The sequence below is a fragment of the Procambarus clarkii genome, chromosome 27, assembly GCF_040958095.1.
Source record: "Procambarus clarkii isolate CNS0578487 chromosome 27, FALCON_Pclarkii_2.0, whole genome shotgun sequence".
Classification (NCBI taxonomy): domain Eukaryota; kingdom Metazoa; phylum Arthropoda; class Malacostraca; order Decapoda; family Cambaridae; genus Procambarus; species Procambarus clarkii.
The window spans coordinates 533,815-554,315 of NC_091176.1; the positions used below are offsets into that span (position 1 = coordinate 533,815).

Sequence of the window (20,501 nt, forward strand, 5' to 3'; positions counted from 1 at the left end):
AACATCCAGGTACCTATTTACTGCTAGGTCAATAGAAACATCAGATGAAAGAAAATGTGCCCACTATTTGTATCCAGTCTAGTGACTGAACCTTGCTCCCTCAATTGTGAGTCAAGGGAACCTACATCTCCAGGGAATGTAGCTGCTGATGCATACCTCTGTGAGATCAAGCTGCTGCCCAGGGAAGGTAGCCTCAGCCACCTGTACCTCGAGGGTACCTACATGCTGCCCCTAACCTCTCCACAGTATCTAGCTGCAGTCATTTACCTCTGACTTGTAAAATACTGAAAGGCATGTGTTAATTTATTTCTACAGTGGTACTTTTAAAGTACCGTACCTCTTTACATTTAGTCTAGTACAAACAAAATCTTTCCTTAAAATTACAAAACACAGACAAAACATTCTGGCTAAATCAAATGCATATTCAATTATTTATATGCAATTTATTTTCATTAACAGCATAATCAATATTCAACAGAATAGTAACATGGAGATATGATATAGATATCAAATACCCTTAGAGTGGCAAGGCTGGTAAAATTTGATACAGTATTCCATTGTAAGAGGAGCACTCCTTAAATTATATGTCTGGAAAGACAAGATCATGACATTCAGAAGAAATTTTAAGATTCAAGTTTCCAATATAGGTAATTTGTGATCTTTGCCTTCAAATATTAATGCTCAATTAACTTGCTGTAAGATCCATCACTGTTTATTGGTTTATAATTACACGTCACATGGGAAAAACATATAATCTATACTCAGTATTAGAATAAAAATTTAATTTTGAATACTGTATAATGAAATACCTTTTTTTGATGGGCCCTTAGTCATTTCCTGAGCTAAGTACTGGTAAAGTCATGCATTAGGGAGCACAGTGAAAAAAACACCCACTATAAAACTCAGAAATGAACCTTTAGTACATAGCCCAGAGGATAAATCACTCTAGCAAAGTTCAGGTTGCCAAAAAAAAGGTGCTTGAGGTCCCAATGGAAAAGCAGAGACCTCCCACCTGCAGCTAGAAATAGTGGCACAGCTACATCTGGGCTTACTCAAAAGAGGAAAGAGTTGCACCTGTATCCAAGACCAATCCAACCAAGGCAGAACATGAGAAAGTACCAATTAGAAAAGTACTAGATCCCTAGCCTTGTCATGATTGTTACTGCTTTCACTACCTTGCATAGTCCCTGCAACGTCCTCGCTACCACTTGTGCCCTGCTTTGACTGTTGCCCCACAAGGGGGTCCCTGTTCCCTCTCACCATCTTCCTTTTTCTGTAAGAAAGACTCGTGTACAAGATTCCCTCTCGGTTCATATTTGTAATCTCATAGCAGAGGCCTCTCAATTCTGGTACTAATCTAGCTGCAAACTTCTGAACTTTTCCAACGTTCTGTTCATGCCTCACATGCTGTAATTTCCATGTTGGTGCTGCATACTTATACGTATAATGGTCTCACATAGACTGCATGTACATGAAAGTCGCCTTGTTTTGATTCTTAAATGACATTCTTATGTTTACTAACTTCCCACATGCTGCTTATGTTCTCCTGTTCACATGAGCTTCTAGTGCTAGTATTCGAAGTATGCCTACTCCCAGGGGCCAGATTCACAAAGCAGTTACGCAAGTACTTATGAACATGTACATCTTTCCTCGATATTTGATGGCTTTGGTTGCATTTATTAAACAGTTTACAAGTATGAAAACTTCCCAATCAACTGTTGTTATTGTTATAAACAGTCTCCTGCTGCTTCGGAGCTCACTAACTGTTTAATAATTGTAAACAAAGCCGCCAAAAATTGAGAAAAGATGTACAGGTTCGTAAGTGCTTGTGTAACTGCTTTATGAATCCGGGTCCAGGTCTTTTTCGTAATTGCCGCCTTATGTGTAGTTAATCACAGATTTACTCTATCTCTCTCTCATATCCATTTTCATTACTTTACACATATGGAATGGATTCCAGCAGCCATTTATCTGCCTCCTACTGAAGTTTGTCAAGGTCTTCTTGCAGTACCCTACAATCCTCTTCAATTCTTACTCTCTTAAATTTTTATCTATCCGGAAACATTAACACGTATGAGCTCTCTCTCTCTGCGAGGTTACTTACATAAATTAAAGCACAGTAGACCCCATGTGACATGGACTGCCACCTAATGGTGGTCAGGCACATCACGGTTAAGAAAGTAATCATCAAAATAAGGCGCCAAGTCAGGAAGACTATGTAGCATCGTCTGTGTTGCTGGATATTCAAAAAAGTGCTAAACATCACTAGATGCCAATACTAGAACAAAAGCAAATAAGGTGAGCAATATCGAAGGTATCGGCTTCACCAATAATTCTTTCAAGGGACAAATGACCCCGAGAATCATTAGGAAAGCAAAACATATGATCATCCTCAAAATTAGGAAAATCTTCAAGGAGGTGCTTGACCAAGTGGGACAATGCAGTTTGCACAATAAGAAGCAGGGTGGTGGTCCATTAATTGCTCACGAGTTAAGTGTGTTGGGCTGATACATAACTAGACAGAGCTGTTTCCCACCATCTATTATGGTGGCAGAAGGAAGGCCAAGGTATTAGGTCACCTTTAAAGATGTGCAGCTTCTTACCAGTAATGCCAAACCAATCACTCTGCCAACAGACGCAAATTGTGGGAATGAATGACTTGGTAGAAATTCGAATGAGGAATCTCTTTTCATGAAATAGGACGTGTGAATGACCTCCTTGACAGCAATGTCTGCACATTCATTTAACATAACATCAGTTTGGCTCAGAACCGGGCAAAGTTCAAATATCTTAAATTTACTGAGAGATAATAAACACATTAAGGAACCACCCATGAAGGGACTCATCATGGTTAAGGTGTTTCAACTGTGGCAACAATCATTTGGTTATTTCTGTCTGGGTATCTAATTTCCTTTAAGCAGTTGCTAGTTTTGTAGTGCTGCTGCTATTTGGTGTTTTTTCTAGGTTTTGGGTTGATCTCTAATCCCTCAATCTACCCTTGCTTCAGAAAGAGCTAGATTCTGGTCCTGAATCTTAATAGGTATAGACATTAGTGACTATACCTAATAATACCTATAACTAGTATTAGTGCTCAGAGACCTGGTGCATTTACTTTCCCCAAGACATGGCTTAGCTTTAGGAAGCTACTAAGGAGGCCCTCCCAGAGAGCTCATTTATTTTTCCTAAATGTCTTGAACTAACCAATACTTACAGGATGTATTGTGTAATATTGTTTTAACTTTTAGATACCTAAGAAAATATGATATACTGTATATGTATCAAAAGAAACAAAATATTTTTTATATTTGCAAAAGGATATACACAGAATATTTTCTTTTAGTATTTTTATGTCTCATGTCAGGAGGTATCTCAATATTTATTCATGAAATACACATTTTATTTTATCCCTATTCTCTTTCCAATGCAATGGTAGTACATGTAAACATGAAATAGCATCTCTTGGAAAGCGAGTCAGTTACTGCATTTCATTTTACATACTGGGTATATTACTGCATTCCCTAAATCAGATGAAGTTTGACTCATATTTATTAACTTTGGGTACATTAATAGTATTCCCAGTCAGAGCAGCATTTTGAGAGTGTAGACTTGGAAGGGTAGGATGGGCACGTCCCACAGTCTCAGCATACCGATGTTCCCCTAAAGTCAGAATCACATCAAGAAGGAAGGCACTGTTTCGTCGGATTGTAGGAATCTGAAATAGAGAGCTGTTCAAATTTCCTTTATTATGACACATTATGACTTCATTCATAAAATACATATTTTAATATCTTTCCATAATGTTTCAAACAATCTAGTTCACAAATTTTTTTAGATGAAGCTCATCTTTCACACACTGCATATACTGAATGACCCTGCTTAATTTGTTGTATTTTGCAATTGAAATACATAGCATATGTGGCTTTACTTCCTACTGACTGACCTAATAATTTAATTAAGTCATTGTGCCACCTCTCAGGAACCAAATTTTATACACGTGTCAAAGTCAAATTGTCAAAGAGGATACTGCCTTGGTTAGTCTGTCTTCTTTTATAGCAATTTTGGGCTCTTGACTTCCTACCAGCTGCATTTGTACACCGATATCCAAATTAGGGCTGGTCATTTGGTTTACTTTTATAGACTCATTTTTGGGTTATGTGCAAACTGGACTATTATTACCTATCACAATAACATCCCAATTTTAATTCTGTAGAGTTGTATAATTCCTGCCAATCTCCTTGGTCCCAAAATCAACTAGTGCATGACACTGATCCCACTAGTCGCCTTGCCCCAACTGGTGGATCAGAGCACTACAAGTAGTAATAACCATCATCACAGCAATGACAGGACTGACCAGGGCAGTTAGCTGTGGTCTGGCACCAAGCTGCCAAATGGCAGCTATCAGTACTAACAAGTTTAAGCCAGTTTTGAGTGAATCTATTGTTTCATTTAAGGAGTGTTTTGGCAGTTTCAAGGCTTCATTTTCTGTGAACCCTCCAGCTGTTCTTAAAATTAGCTGACTTTTGGGGCATTTTCCTGGTGAGGTGGCAAACTGTCATTCACTCCTTGTGCCTCTGTGCAGGGGTCAGGGTCTGATTCTGCTCCTCAGTAGACCAATCAGAATTTCTGTGACTGATGTGACTCTTTAGACAGAGCAAGCTCATCAAGATAGCTTCAGGGAGTTGCTGGGGTTACTCCAGTAAAAACACTGAGCCTGACAAAACTATAAGGTAGTGCTTTCTAGAAAAACGACTATCCACTAGATAACATCTACTGGAGAGACCTAATTAGTAATTCAGTGATAAGGCATTTGCTCTGACAAATAAAAAATCAAGCGTTATTAAACAAAAATGGAGAACTATTTATAGTACATACTTCATTTTTAAAAAGAGGTTCAGCTAAGGAAGACTTGCAGTGACGCAGTTGAGCAGAGAAGAGTGCTGTGAGGGATTCATTTATAAGGTGCTCAGTTTCTGGCCAATACAGTCGCAAGACATCTTCCAAGTACCCAAGGAAAGCCCGGCTGAACTGAATACTATTATTTGTTAATCCAACACCCAATTCATCTGAAAATAAGAGATCTTTGTTAGTGTGTTGTTATTTTTCTTGCATTTTAGTTATGTTTTGAAGCATCTTCACATCTTATGAGACAAATGAGTGACAATTCAAGGGAGACGGCATAATTACTACAAAGCTTAATATTTGTAGAAACACTGGGTAAATATATATATAGAAATTTATGATAATTGTGAAATCATACATCTTCAGATGCAGCCTTGATATAACAACAAAACTTACGTGTTCAAATAAAAAAAAATACTTGCACTCGTGTCTTAATACCCAGTAACGCAAAATGGATCAGTAGCTTACAAATTTCCTCTAAACCTGAATTTTGTCATAATAACAGAGAATACTAAAATCATGTACCTCACAAATGGATAGAGCTTAACAAGACATGCGTAGGCAAGCAATTCTCCCTAACACTATGCAGGACTAAGTTCCACACCATCTTCTTATGTGGTGTGGCAATTTCTATTGGAATCCAGTAATAATTAACACTGAAACTTAAGAGTTTCTGAATACCCATATCAAGGAACAGCAAGATATAAAAAAAGCAAATTTATTGATAAGGACATCTGTTGTTAAATTACTCAGAAATCTATTTTCTGAGCTTAGACCTCTCAGTTGTTCTCCAGTGGAATTTCAGCATGATCAACATGAAGTTCAAAGCTGCTGATTCGATGGATTGTTACCCATCGAGATTTCCATGCTCCTATGCCCCCTCCCCCACTTCTTTACTCACCTAGTTGTGCTTGCAGGGGTTGTGCTTTGGTTCTCTGGTCCTGCCTTTCAACTGTCAACTGGTGTACAGGCTCCTGAGCCTATTGGGCTCGTATCATATCTACATTTGAAAATGTGTATGGAGTCAGCCTCCACCACATCACTTTCTAATGCATTCCATTTGTTAACTACCCTGACACTGAAAACGTTCTTTCTAATGTCCCTATGGCTCATTCGAGAACTACGTTTTCACCTGTGTCCCCTTGTTCATGTACCACCTGTATTAAATAGTTTGTCTTTATCAACCCTGTCAGCTGCCAGGGCGCCTGACAGCTGGGCGCCTGACAGCTGCGTGTCCAGCGCTTCGGATTTGTAGTCCTGAGGTTCCGGGTTCGATCCCCGGTGGAGGCAGAGACAAATGGGCAAAATGTTTCTTTCATCCTGATGCCCCTGTTACCTAGCAGTAAATAGGTACCTGGAAGTTAGACAGCTGCTACGGGCTGCTTCCTGGGGGTGGAGGCCTGGTGGAGGCCTGGTCAAAGACCGGGCCACAGGGACACTAAGCCCCGAAATCATCTCAATTGACCCTGTCAATTCCTCTGAGAATTCTATAGGCGGTGATCATGCCTCCCCTTAACTCTTCTGTCTTCCAGTGTCATGAGGTTTAGTTTCAGTAGTCTTTCCTTGTAGCTCATACCCCTCAGCTCAGGGACTAACCTAGTGGAATACCTCTGAACTTTTTCTAACTTCATTTTCTGTTTGACTAGGTATGGACTCCATGCTGGAGCTGCATACTCTATTTTGGTCTGATATATGAGGTAAACAACGTTCTGAAACTTCTTTGAGGTGCTTGTTGTGGCACTACATCCTGTGTTTGATTCTCTTCTGGTTCTTTGTAATTTTGGGGCACTGGTTGATACAACTTGACAGGAAGGTTGTCATGGGTGAGACCAGGCCCTGGCTCGGGTAGCAATGAAGGAAGCCATGCTCAGAAAAATCTGTGGGACTTGCAAGTAATTAATATTTTAATATACTGCATATGCTTTAACTTAGAAAATCTTTACCTACCCATAATGTATGCCTGAATATTAGCAATTCCAACATCATTCATGTCCTCAATGAATTTATTGATCTGGTCCTTGTTCTCAAACTTCAATGTCTTCCATGTGTCTTCTTGTCCTCTGAGCTTCACTGCCTCTACCATCTTGTCACGACCATCACGAATCCACTTTTCAACATCTCGTAGCAGAAGTGTGTGAAGAGCAAACGTCAGGTCTAAACCAATATCTGCCAGCTATGATTAACATTATATTAAGATTCAAGATTTTCATTAGTTGATATTGCAGGTTACACTTGAGATATACATACATAAATACTCCATAAATACCCTATACATACATCATTACTCCACTTCTCTTTTTCTTGGGGTGTGACAACATCAGACCAGGGAGGGGTCTGATGGAATGGGTAGTAGGGATGACACCCTAAATGGGATTTTTTTTTTAAATTCCCATTTAGGGAGTCGGGTTTCCAGTTAATTTAAAAATTCAAGTGTGGGGCATCGGGTTTCCTGATAAATTTTTGATGGGCCGTTTAGGACTTCGGGTTTCCTTATAAATATTTTTCGGAGATATACTTACCACTCTGTTACACTTGTTTAAGGCCAAAATAATTTCAGAGATCTTAGAAGTTTGTTACAAAAAGTAAGGGCAAAGTCTGCTCCCTTCTTTACTGTGAATTATCTCTACCGTCATAAACAGATATTTTAAACTATACTTTTAAGTAGAAATCTTACTTAGAAACTAGTATATTTCTATATAACTAAAAATGTAGCTTTACCCGGCTACATCAGATGACGTTAATTACCCAGCATGCCCCTCCCACCCCCCCATCATCTGTTCCTACCTTTCCTCGCACCCCCGTCCCACCACACCCTATCCACCCACCTTCTTGCTCCCCTTCCTCTTCTCTTACCCTAAATTTTGCTTGAATGTACACTCTTTGCCAATCTACTAATAGCCATTTGATTAGTATGCAAAAATCATCTAAATAAGCTCTCTTAATTTGTGATTTACTGACTTTTGCACTCCACATCTCTCCACGACATTTCATCACTTTATCTAGTCTCTTAATACCATCCATTATTCTCAAGTTGCCTATTTATACTGCCCTAACCCTTGATTTCTCATCTTTATAACACACCATCTCCTTATAACCAAACATTAGTCAGCACTACCACTACTTCATGCACACCTCTGGCTATATCTAATCCTATATTGTTTTCCTAACTAGGGCTTCCATTACACCAGCCGCTTTTCTTACCTAATAGACCCTATTCTCATGATTGATCAGTTCTACACCCTCATCCTTAAAATTCATATCACACACAATTCTCTTTCCATCACATTAATTTTGTCCACATTCACTTTTAAGCCTTCTCTCACACACCTTATATTATTTATTAACAAGTCTACATGGCTCTACTTCATTCTTTGCTATTTAACTGAGTTATCTGCATATGTATATCACTGACTTACATATGCATTGTGCAAAATGAGGTTTTCAGAGAATCAGAGACAGTATGGATTTAAGAGAATAACAGAGTACAGAGTGGTGTACTCTATGATCTCCAACTTCATAATCGCTATTAAATACACGGATGGCAAAATATTAATGACAATTTTTGCAACCTTTGTGAGACTAAAGTTGTAATATGCAGCAGTTGTATGGTACCAATATCTCAAAAAACAAATCAATAATCTGGAAAAGGTGCAAAAATATATCCAACTAAATGACTTCTGGGACTGAAAAACAAGATCTGCAAGGAGAGGTTATACCTGGAGAGGGTTTTGGGAGTTGTTCTACTACCAAAATTAAACATAACTTAGCTAGAAGATAGAAGAAAAAGAGGTGACAATCACTAAAAACAAAATGGTAACAGGAATTGACAAAACTGACAGAAACATTTACAAAAAACTGCAACATAAAGAACAAGACCAAGTTTCAAACTAAGGAAACAAAGCTGCAGAAAAAAATAAGAAAGTTCACTTTTATAAACAGTGGTAGATGGTTGGAACAAGTTAAGTGAGGTGGTGGTGGAGGCCTAAGCCATCATTAGTTTCAGAGTTTTATAAGAAAGAATACCAGGAAGACAGCACATGTATATCTTGTCCTGTAATTACACTTGGGTAATTATGTATCTCTAATATCTTGTTATCCTCAGAATAGTCCTATTAAAATAACCGGAGATTCACCAAAACGAGGTTCACCAAATCGATGTTGCACTGTACTTCTCCACTAAATTTCCTATTTTCTTAATAACATATTAGATTTTTCTTCCTATCTTCTTATAGGCATTCTATTTTTTGTGTTTAACTAATCTTTACACATACCTTTTATCCTCATTATACTACCATTTTCTTGTCTTTCTTGTTCATTTGTATCCAAAAAATCCTCTTCCTTTTCCTATCAGCTGTTCTTGTTACCTTATTACACCACTAGTTCTTCTCATTCTTATACCAGTTTGTACAACTCAACATATTTCCTTGGCATTCACAACCATGCTCTCTTCCCAAGATCACTATAGTCTCTTACGTATTCCTCTCCCAGTTCTCTTTCTCACTCGACTTCTCAACTTTTATTATTTCACTTTAATTATATCACCTTTTCACCAATTAATCTTATCATGCATAAAGTTAAATTTTTAAAAACCAATTGGTAGTAACTCACCTGCTGACAGTGGTGGTCAGCTTGACTGATACATTCTGCTACAGTAGTGATAGAAGTCTGAGTAGTAAACACATGCCGTGAGAACATAGATGCAAAGTTGTTTATTTCACTGTGAGCCCAAACCACAAATGCTGTGAAAAAATTAACATGAATTAATACAGTATGAATTGACATCTACAAGTTCTACTAAAGAGTCAATTGAATACAGTAAAATAGATTTCATGTTGAAGCAGGAGACATTCTTCATTTATTTGACTGAATTGATTATTTGTTAACCCATTTAGGTCTTGAGTTCATACACCACCCTGGTCTACTTAAGAAAAACTTATGTAATATGAATCTGTACTTGTTTTCATTTCAAATAACTAATGAGCATAACTGTCTTCTTCTGATTACAGAACCCTTGCTGCAAACACACTACTAAATAAAAGTACAGTATCTGATTATTGGTACATAAACTTTCAAAGTGAAGAACTAGACACCTTTGACTTTCATTTTGCAAACAAAACTGGATACCCTATGATGCTATGCAGTTTCTTGGTGGCAGAAGTACAGTATTCAATAACACCTCACATGGCAGGTTTGCATGCATGTAATTACCTGAATGTAATTACATTTTGAGAGCTATGCTAATGGGGGTCCCATCATCCCTATAATATTTGTCATATGTTTCTGAAACTATTGATGGTTTTGACCTCCACCACTATCACCCTTAAATTGTTCCAACCATCTGCAACATTCCTGGAAACAGGTTAGCAGACCTAAGGCCCCTGAACAGAGTGATTGCCTATGCTTATTACAGTGATTGCCTATGCTTATTCCAGTGCTGCATGGACACTGACCCCAGTGACACCCACAACTTTATATGTGCAATTATGCTACAGGCACTGACGTAGTGCATCTTTTTGACATGCAGAATGGAATACCTATAGGAATGGTGGAATGAATAGCTCAGAAAAACTATTTACATATGCTGATAATAACTACCTGAAGTGCAACTGCGATTAGATGGGAAGGCTTTAGTAAATTCTCGTCCAGTCTCCAGTAAATTGTGAAAGAAAATTGAACATAGCTGTCGAACATACAAAACTGTCTTTCCTTCCAACCTTAAGCGTTTAAGGCCTGCCTTCAGGATGGCCCCTCGGTGTCCCAAAAACAATTCACAAGCCTGTAAAAATAAACAGTAATTCGTTAATATAAAATGATGATCATCATAACTCGCATGTTCCATTTTCAATTTTTTTATGTACTTGCCCAGAAAGGATGGATATGTAAAGTGGAAAAAGTCTGTAAAGATATTTGGAGTGATACCTGGACATTTATACAACAGTACACTATAGTACCTTCTTCACACATCACAGCAGTGCAGAGAATTTGTTATCAAAGAATAACAAAAATCCTTTAACAGTACCTCAGCAGCTTTAAGGACTGTGTATGAAAACTTATGTCAATTGTCAAATAAAGTATGAATAAATTATTCTCATCTAACAAATTACTTCCACAGAGTTATTTTCCTTATTACTTATTATGGATTGTTCATATTTTTAAAAAGGTTTTCTCATATTCTTCTCAACAGAAAACACAAACTTTATGATTTAAATAATGAATATTTTCAATATTAAGTCACTCCCAGAGACAAGTTCTACTTTCCCAAAACAAAGCAGACTCCAATTAGTCCAGGGCAATATTCTCGTCCGCAACATGGCTGTGATTTTTTCAAACTCCTTCACCAAGTCATTACTGGGGAAAGGAAGAATCTGGAGGGCTAGGCAAGGAATCTTGGGAAAGTAATGCTCTACAAACATGCAGATAGTTTTCCAGAAACTATGTACTTCCATCTCAAAACAGGACATGGCAGATAAGGTAACCATGAGTTGTTAAGCTTTGAAAGTAATTTTGCACAAGAGGGGAAAGGACCACTTTAAAAGTGTTGGTTTGCCAGAGAACAGCAAAGTAGCTTTCAAGTTCAAGTATGTTTATTGAGATAAGAAAGAAATACATCTCAAAGGGATAGAGTAGCTTAGTCTATTTCTACCCCCCTAAAAGTGGCTTTATTTCTTGATAAGAGCCTATTAAATCCACCTGAAGATGAGCCAAGCATGGGCAGTATGTTTGCTACATACTTATTATCCAACACACCTTCCTTGACATGGATCAAGGAAGAACTTCAAACCTCAATCACCTAACAGAAAAAGTTTGCTAAATGGCTCTGTGCACAGCAGGGTAACATTAAGGAACTTATGAAGCCCTCCACAATCCGTTTTTACAATCTTAATTTCATTTGTGCTATTAATAAATAACCGTTCATTCACTGCAGAAATATTGTACACCAGTTATGCCTCTGTGATTTATTTTCCACATTCAATCTTTGTTGGAGACACTGTTAAGTGCTTTCTTGAAGCCTAGTTAAATCAAATCTGCACACTCATCTATTCCCTGTGTAATCTCAGTGATCGTATTACATACATTTTATCAAAGAACTTTGTCCAATGTCAATTTCAATTTAAATAGCCACCCTCCACAGAAAGAACAAGAAGTCCATGTGCAATGTCTCTTAATCCAAGAAATCATAGTAGTTGCTTAACAAAAGGAGGAGTTGATGGGACCATGCAACAGGAATAGCTCAATGAAGTCCTGAACATAGGATTTCAGCAAGATTAAATTTATATTTAGAAACAAGGCTTCAATATTTTAAAGCAACACTAATGTCCTTTATAATAACCTAATAACTTTAAAATTTACATGAAATCAAATAGAATGAAGAAGTTATGAGAGATGGAGCTATGGGCTTATTTGCATACACTTTACACAAGACAACTGATACCCATAGTGCCGAAAGAAGTTCTCACAACCAAGAAGCATCTGATACAGATACACACACACTCATGGAGAAGCTAATACACTGATCACTTGGCTGAGTCACTGCAGGTCCAGATCCATATGCCTCATGACATGCCCATGGGTGCATCACACTGCTGCTCCCTCACTTAGCACAAAGCATAACATCACATTTTAAGTATTTTGTGATATAGTTTCACTTAACTTGGCCCAATATCATATTGCATTTACTAAAGGTCACTGAACATACACAAACACAATTACAATGAACTATAGAAATATACGTATTCACAAAACCTACCATCCATGACAGCCGATACGAGACCAAGCTGGCACTACGTAGATGATTACAGAACCCATATGATTATGTTAACAGATAATTATGTTAACGCCACTAGCCGCAATTCAGATTGATTTGGTAATTGTTTCATATTTAATACTTAATGCTTGGGTAAACAGAGAAATTTATGACAAACACTGAACACACATCCACATAGTTTTATGATATTAAAACAATATAGGTCTATCTGAATTCTTTCAAATAATGTTACATTACAAACTATCTGATTACCAACATTACCATAATTTAAATTGTGGCCATTTAACAATTCATAGAAGTGATATATTTACAATATAGTTAGTACTGTACCGTACTAACAAAACAACCAATAGTTACGAAACATTAGAACAGTACGACTCTTACTTGACTTGACTTGTTGAGATGGACAAGTAATGTTGTGGCTCGACGTGCAGCACGTGGTCCACCTTGGAGAGACTTTTCTGGTGTTACCCGTAACTCAGCCTGCAGGACATCGACCAAGCATCGTACTCGACCTTCAAGAGCACGTCTGAAAAATATTTGTTGGATAATATAATTCAGAAAACATGGTGCTGTAGTTTGTTATTCCAAAATTTTGCATCTGACTAACTCTGCTCTAGACATATTTATACAACAGCTTTGCTCTATCTAATTACAGTACAGTATACTGCATCACTATGTAACATTTTAATTATGAACATTATAGAGTTCAAGGCTGAGACATTCTTGGAGACCGCTACTTTTTAATGTGCCATATACAGTAGTCTAATATTAATAATAAAAACAAAACTTTCCACATGGAATAATGCACTGGATGCACAGCTCTTGGTGAGCATCTCTGGAATTTCTGTTTTGTACAGAAATGTAAACATCTTATCCTATAACTAATTTATACTGATTGGTTGTCTCTAATGCTTGAAAGTGTTTGGAGTGCTTGGGAAAAAATGTAAAGCTATGCCATGAGGACCATCCAGTGATACCATATGTAGCTAAACAATTTAACATGAGGAAATCTATATCCTATGTATTAGTGATCATGTATTTGAAATTACTGCTTTAATTGGTATCATGATGATTAACCCTCAACGTGTAATGAATATGTAAATTTTTACTGGTTGGAAGAACTGTGAAAGGTTGGGTGGAAGTGGTGGTGTAATTATCCAAGTGTAGTTACAGGATGAGAACTACACTTGTGATGTCCCATCTTCCCAGCACACTGTCATATAACGCTTTGAAACTATTGATGTTTTTGGCCTCCACTACTTTCTCACTTAATCTGTTCCATCCGTCTACAGCTCTGCTTGCAAAAGAATATTTTTTCGACACCTTTGTTTCCTTAGCTTGAATCCATGACCTCTTGTTCTTGAGGCTGATGGTTTCAGGAATTCCTCTGTCAATATGGTAAATTCCTGCTATTATTTTGTAAGTGGCAGTCACATAGCCTCTTCTTCTTCTATTTTCTAGTTTTAGCATATTTAACATCACTAGCCTTTCTTCATAACCCTTGATTTTCAGATCTGGAAGCTATTTTGTATCATGCTTTTGCACCTTTTCCAGTTTATTGGTGTGCTTCTTGAGATATGGGCACCATACAAGTGTTTTTTTTTTGTTTTTTTGTTTTTTTGCAGGGATATTCCTGCACGGGCCCTAAGCCTCTGGCTGGCCCACTAAGTGTTGCATGTTTCTGTTTTACTTGGGCGGAGTACGAATATTTATGACTCATATGGTCGCTTCAGTAAGATTTTGTCCCATGTGTTTAACAACTTCTGCTCTGTTGAATCTAAGTTGAAATCTTAATGGGTTTGTAACTCTGCAATGTGTTAGATAATGTTCCAGTGGTCTGTCGGGCATTTCTCCACAGTGCTGACATTTCCTCTCATCTTCCGGAACCTGTAGCCTATTTCCCATGCACAAGGGTATCCAAGCCTGATGCAATGTAAATGTACTTCTGTTGTTCTACTGCTCCTTTTCATCACACTAGGTGATTCATGGTTGGTTGAATTCTTATACCAACCCGCAGATCCTGATGTTGCAACTGCTGTGTTGTGGTCAATGTACATCTTTATACAAGTGCTGCATATTCCAATTTTGGTCAGCAATATTGGTCAGCACAGCACAAAGACCAAAGTGGAGCAAAGAGCAGAGCTCAAACCCACAAGCACAACTAGGTGATTACAGCAGATGCTGTGGTGGTGGGGAGCAGAAGGGGAACTGCTGTTGTGGTAATATGTAAAGTGTAAATAGCTCTGCTCATATTTCCTCCTCTTACCTCATCTCACTGTAAGCTGGTGTTTTGGGAGCCATGTCAAAATATTCACGGCCATTATCTATGAGACTCACAGCGTCCTCAAAGTTACGTTGGGCAATGGCTTGATCCAGTTCTTCTGGTAATTCTAACACCCATTCAGGTGGTCCCATGGAAGGTGGCTGTGATTCTTGGAAGGGATTGAGGCTGTCATCATCTTCACCAAATGCTGTAATAAATAAAACATTGATAATCTGGACCACAATAAGCTATATGCAAACAAATTTAACCATTTATGTGTACTGCATGGTTGTAATTTTTAGAGCAAATTTTAGTTAAATGATACAGTAAATCTAAATTTGTAAAGCCCTTTCCAAGCACACCATATATTATATAGGAAATTCATAAGATAATGCACAATCTAGTTCTTTAAATCCAATTCATCAAAACAAACAATAAAAGATGTTGTTATTTCTTCGTATTGTTGACCTCAATAGCCTGCTGCAACAACAGCATGTCTAACATTACCAACATAAGCTATTGACCAATATACACAATGGACTGTGTGCATGGATAGGAATTTATAAATTTTGCCTGAAGTAGTACGATTGCTTGGAACATGTGCTTGCTTGGAACTCCACATCTGTAATCATATATAATTGACAATGTGTATTGTTCTATTTTAGGTAAAACGAGCTACCATGACATTAAATAACAACTATACTTTGAAGGATTTTGGTAAACTAATCAACATTAATTTTCAGAGTATTTAATAACTGACTAAATGGATGTTTTCCACAAACTTTATGATTTTTTTATATACATAAACAAACAACAAATTTAATAAAAATAGAGCATTGAGTGTAATGGAGCATCACTTTCTGCACAGCACTTCAGTAGCTTCCATATATTCATTCATAAAAAAATTGCAGAATTACCAAAATCTTTGTATGATTATGTAAATAATACAAATAAATTAAATATTATCCTACAGTATTATCATTAATGAATTCAGGATGTGATTACACATAACTGAAATTAGAAATAAACTCGTAACAAAATATAGCCAAAAATATATATGTATAATTACACAAATTGGCTTATAATTATAAAAAAGAGCAAGATATATAAAATATTTTCCTACAAAAATATTGGCAACGAATGTAGAAAGTGAATAAAAATTTTATTGTACAGTGGCACCTCGACATACGATTGCCCCTACTTACGATAATTTTGAGTTATGATGTAAATTTCATCGAAAAATGCGACTCGACTTCCTATATTTGTTGGTACACGTTCGGGTCAACCGAGCGCGTGGTTGACCCAGTCACGCAGCCAACCTGCCTCAGTTTACTACAGCTGCCCGCTTAGTGACGATCGCGCCTATAAGAAATTCCGCTTTTGTGGTGATTTTTTGCATTTTGAACATTAAAGTAATTATTATATATCACGCTATGAGTCCCAGGAAAGTCAGTGGTAAGGCTCAACATATGAAAACCCATGTAAGGATGACCATAGAGCAGAAACAAGAGTACAGAATGTCTCTTCCTCAACAATTAAGAAAATGTGTGCAGCATGGGAAGAATTGCAAACCTTTGCTGAAACGACTCGCCCAAATCAAGCTGCAGTAGGTCGTTGCTTTAACCTATTCAATGACACTGTGATGCATCATTACAGACAAATGTTAAAACGAAGGGAAAAACAAATCTCTCTTGACAAATTTGTAGCGAGACAAACAAGCACTGAACCACAACCAGGTCCTAGTGGTATTCAGGCAAAACGTAGGAGAGAGAGTACCCCAGAGAAAACATTAATGCCTGATATTATAATGGAAGGGGACTCCCCTTCCATACAGTAACAACTCTACTCCTACCCCCTCATCACCATCTTCCATACGTCATCAAGAGTCCTCCATAAAGGTAAGATAAACTTTGGTACTGTATTGTAGTTAGAAAAAAACATTGTATTCAGTATAAAATGTATTTGTATGTTAATATTTTGGAGGGTGGGGAACGGATTAATTCAATTTCCTTTATTTCTTATGGGAAAACCGCTTCGACTTACAATATTTCGACTTACGATCCGTCTCTGGGAACGGATTAGCATCGTAAGTCGAGGCCCCATTGTACTTGGATACACATTTAGTAATGAAATACACAAGCAAAAAAACCAGTGTTGAATGTAATGAAATGTCAATTTCTGGGCACAGTTGAAACGCAAGACCTAAATTAAAATATCGAATTATGGACATCTACCCTGTTCCTGCTTGCATTCTGTTTCTTTTAGGAGCCTATAGTACTGTACTTCATTCTTAATGATAACTTAAATCATTTTAATCATTACCCAAGGCAAACAATTAATTTTGTTAATCGATGTTAGACCTGTTTAACCCTTAACATGCTAGGGGTATAATATTCTTTCTTCCCCACAGGTGCATGTAATTTTGAAAAAAAAAAAATTATTTTTTCTTCCTAACCTGTTAGTTTGTGTTCACTGATCACGGGAAAAATAATAAAAAAATCGTAAGTGGCATATATTGCCCGCTATAGGGCGGGGAAATCTGGCAAAAAATAGGCGCTGACTCAGCGTGCGTCCCAGGTGGTCTGTTGCTTGCCAGCTGTCAGGCCGGTGTTGCCACAAAGAGATAATTACCTAATTATTTCAATGTCTCTGATTGATTTTTCATAGTTTTTTGCTGTAATATTATTCAATAGTGTGTAGTTTGATATATTTATATAATAAAATGAGTGAATCATTGCTGTACTCAAAAATATGGTGTGCATATTGTTGATTCAATTATGTTCATCAATCAGTGAACAAATACTTTGGCAGTTATTACACTATAAGCACAGGTTATATATAAGTATCTGCATGTTTTGTTCACTATAACGAACCACTAAGTAGCTATTATGAGTCAAAAAGTAACGAGGAGTGACCGCCGTGTACCAGCCAGCCACTCCCGCCCTCCCTCAAGTCATCTGACTCACCCACATTCTCCTCCCACAATGCTGTTTTTGCTATAATTCACTATATACAGACGTTATATATAAGTATCTACATGTTTTGTTCACCATAACTGTACATCTAAGCTTGTATGGTGAGTAAAGGCACAAAGACGTAGGACCTCACACAGTCAGCTGATGGCTGCCGCCCTCAAGGCCAGACGCACTATTATTTCTCCTCCAACAATACTGTGTGGTGTTATTACGCTATATACTGTACACACATTATATATAAATATCTACCTGTTTTATTCACCATACTTGTACAAATAAACTGGTATGGTGCCCAAAGACCATCGTGGTAACCAGTAAACAACACCATCGTCTGCATGGTGGCGTCGTGCAGACGACGCCACCGCCCTCACCAAAATGGCGGCTCCCAACCTTCTCTTGCTTTTTATACCCTCTATACACACGTTATATATAAGTATCTACATTTGTGTTCACCACAGCGAACAACTAAGCTGGTATGGTGAGTGTAGTCAATAAAAGGTGGCCACACACAGTCAGAAGACATCGCCACCACTCTCCTTCCCACAGCATTACTCCTCCCTCCATGGCGCACAGCGCTAAATATCACGACAATCCTGCTATTATCAGAACCCTGGTCAGTTTTATCACAGTCAGGGGTCTTCTGTAATAATATCGCTACATAATAGCATGAACAAGTATATTTTGGCATTTTTAGGCGATGCTGTGATCACAAGCTGAACAGCAGTGCTGTTAGCTCATGCTGCGTGCGTCAGGCTTGGTTGCTCACTCAATACTGAGGCCAATAACACTCGGGAGTTTGGCCCACGATTTTTTTTTAAAATGGTGTCTGTTTACAAGAGCCCTGATGAAGGTGTGGTGAACCCCGTGTATCCGCGGGCCGTTTAAATCTTGCGTAGTACTCCAACACGTCATATGATGTGATGCGCACTTTAAGGGTTAAAGAATCATAAATCATGATAAATTTCTCTCAAATCTGATACCAATTACTGAAAAATACTAGTCTTCCAATTCTTGATACCGATTCCGATTAATTATCCCCATCACTAATAATTACATCATTAACATACACAAATTAATTGATGAGAAAATGTTTCTAACTGCAGAAGCTGGTCCTGAGTTGGTAGCTTGAGTTAAAACTTGCCACTGTCTTCAATCCCCAATACCATGGCACAACCCTTTTTTTAAATTCTTATTCAAGGTCAAAGAGAACCTGGTGGTATGACACAAGCCCTGGGGGGATCACCTGGGCTCTGGCTAAGAGCATCTGATGGGCCTCGTCACAAGGTATTGTCACATTACTTACGATTATTGCTGTCTAGGGAATCCTCTTTACTAAGGGACTGCTGTCGTTCCTTTTGGTGTAAATGAGCACGTTCCACCTTTTGCTTATCAACTGTTACTTTGTTAGCTTTCGTGCGTTCGATTTCGTCAAGCCAATCTTGCTAAAAGAAATGGAAAATCATCCATTATATAGTATTGCATAATTAAAACATTAAAATTTGCTCAGAAACTTGTGTACAAAACATTAATGCAGTACTAAATAATGCAGGCTGAATAGTTCAAAACAGTCTTAACTTATAATAATGAGATCTGTACAACAGAGTACAGTATTCAAATTTATGCAAACCTGGTTGATACCTGGTTGATGGGGTTCTGGGAGTTCTTCTACTCCCCAAGCCCGGCCCGAGGCCAGGCTCGACTTGTGAGAGTTTGGTCCACCAGGCTGTTGCTTGGAGCGGCCCGCAGGGCCACGTACCCACCACAGCCCGGCTGATCCGGAACTTCTCTTAGAAAATCGTCCAGTTTTCTCTTGAAGATGTCCACGGTTGTTCCGGCAATATTTCTTATGCTCGCTGGGAGGACGTTGAACAACCGCGGACCCCTGATGTTTATACAGTGCTCTCTGATTGTGCCTATGGCACCTCTGCTCTTCACAGGTTCAATCTTGCATTTTCTTCCATATCGTTCACTCCAGTACGTTGTTATTTTACTGTGTAGATTTGGGACCTGACCCTCCAGTATTTTCCATGTGTATATTATTTGGTATCTCTCTCGTCTCCTTTCTAGAGAGTACATTTGGAGAGCTTTGAGACGATCCCAATAATTTAGGTGTTTTATCGCGTCTATGCGTGCCGTATATGTTCTCTGTATTCCCTCTATTTCAGCAATCTCTCCTGCTCTGAAGGGGGAAGTGAGTACTGAGCAGTACTCAAGACGGGACAACACAAGTGACTTGAAGAGTACAACCATTGTGACGGGATCCCTGGATTTGAAAGTTCTCGTAATCCATCCGATCATTTTTCTGGCTGATGCGATATTTGCTTGGTTATGCTCCCTAAACGTTAGATCGTCGGACATCATTATTCCCAAATCCTTGACATGCTGTTTTTCTACTATGGGAAGATTCGATTGTGTTTTGTACCCTGTATTATGTTTCAGATCCTCATTTTTGCCGTACCTGAGTACCTGAAATTTATCACTGTTAAACATCATGTTATTTTCTGCTGCCCAATCAAAAACTTTGTTGACATCTGCTTGTAGTTTTTCAATGTCTTCAGCAGAGGTAATTTTCATGCTGATTTTTGTGTCATCTGCA

The 20,501-nt window shown here is 38.0% G+C and overlaps 1 protein-coding gene across 2 annotated transcripts in view; it reads right to left on the reverse strand.

Moving 5' to 3' along the window:
• Positions 1-423: 423 nt before the first annotated feature.
• Positions 424-20,501, reverse strand: part of Exo84 (exocyst 84) — a 38,506-nt gene continuing 18,428 nt past the window's right edge. The window contains exons 7-14 of one of the 2 annotated variants that reach the window (XM_045749406.2): positions 19,209-19,347; positions 14,934-15,138; positions 13,049-13,193; positions 10,495-10,675; positions 9,508-9,638; positions 6,847-7,072; positions 4,873-5,063; positions 424-3,712 (exon numbers count right to left, since the gene is read on the reverse strand). In XM_045749406.2, coding sequence (XP_045605362.1) covers positions 3,524-3,712; positions 4,873-5,063; positions 6,847-7,072; positions 9,508-9,638; positions 10,495-10,675; positions 13,049-13,193; positions 14,934-15,138; positions 19,209-19,347 — 1,407 coding nt within the window. In that variant the 3' untranslated portion in view covers positions 424-3,523. Of the gene's footprint in view, positions 3,726-4,872; positions 5,064-6,846; positions 7,073-9,507; positions 9,639-10,494; positions 10,676-13,048; positions 13,194-14,933; positions 15,139-19,208; positions 19,348-20,501 lie in introns of both variants that reach the window. The other variant, XM_069332205.1, reaches the window with a different exon arrangement.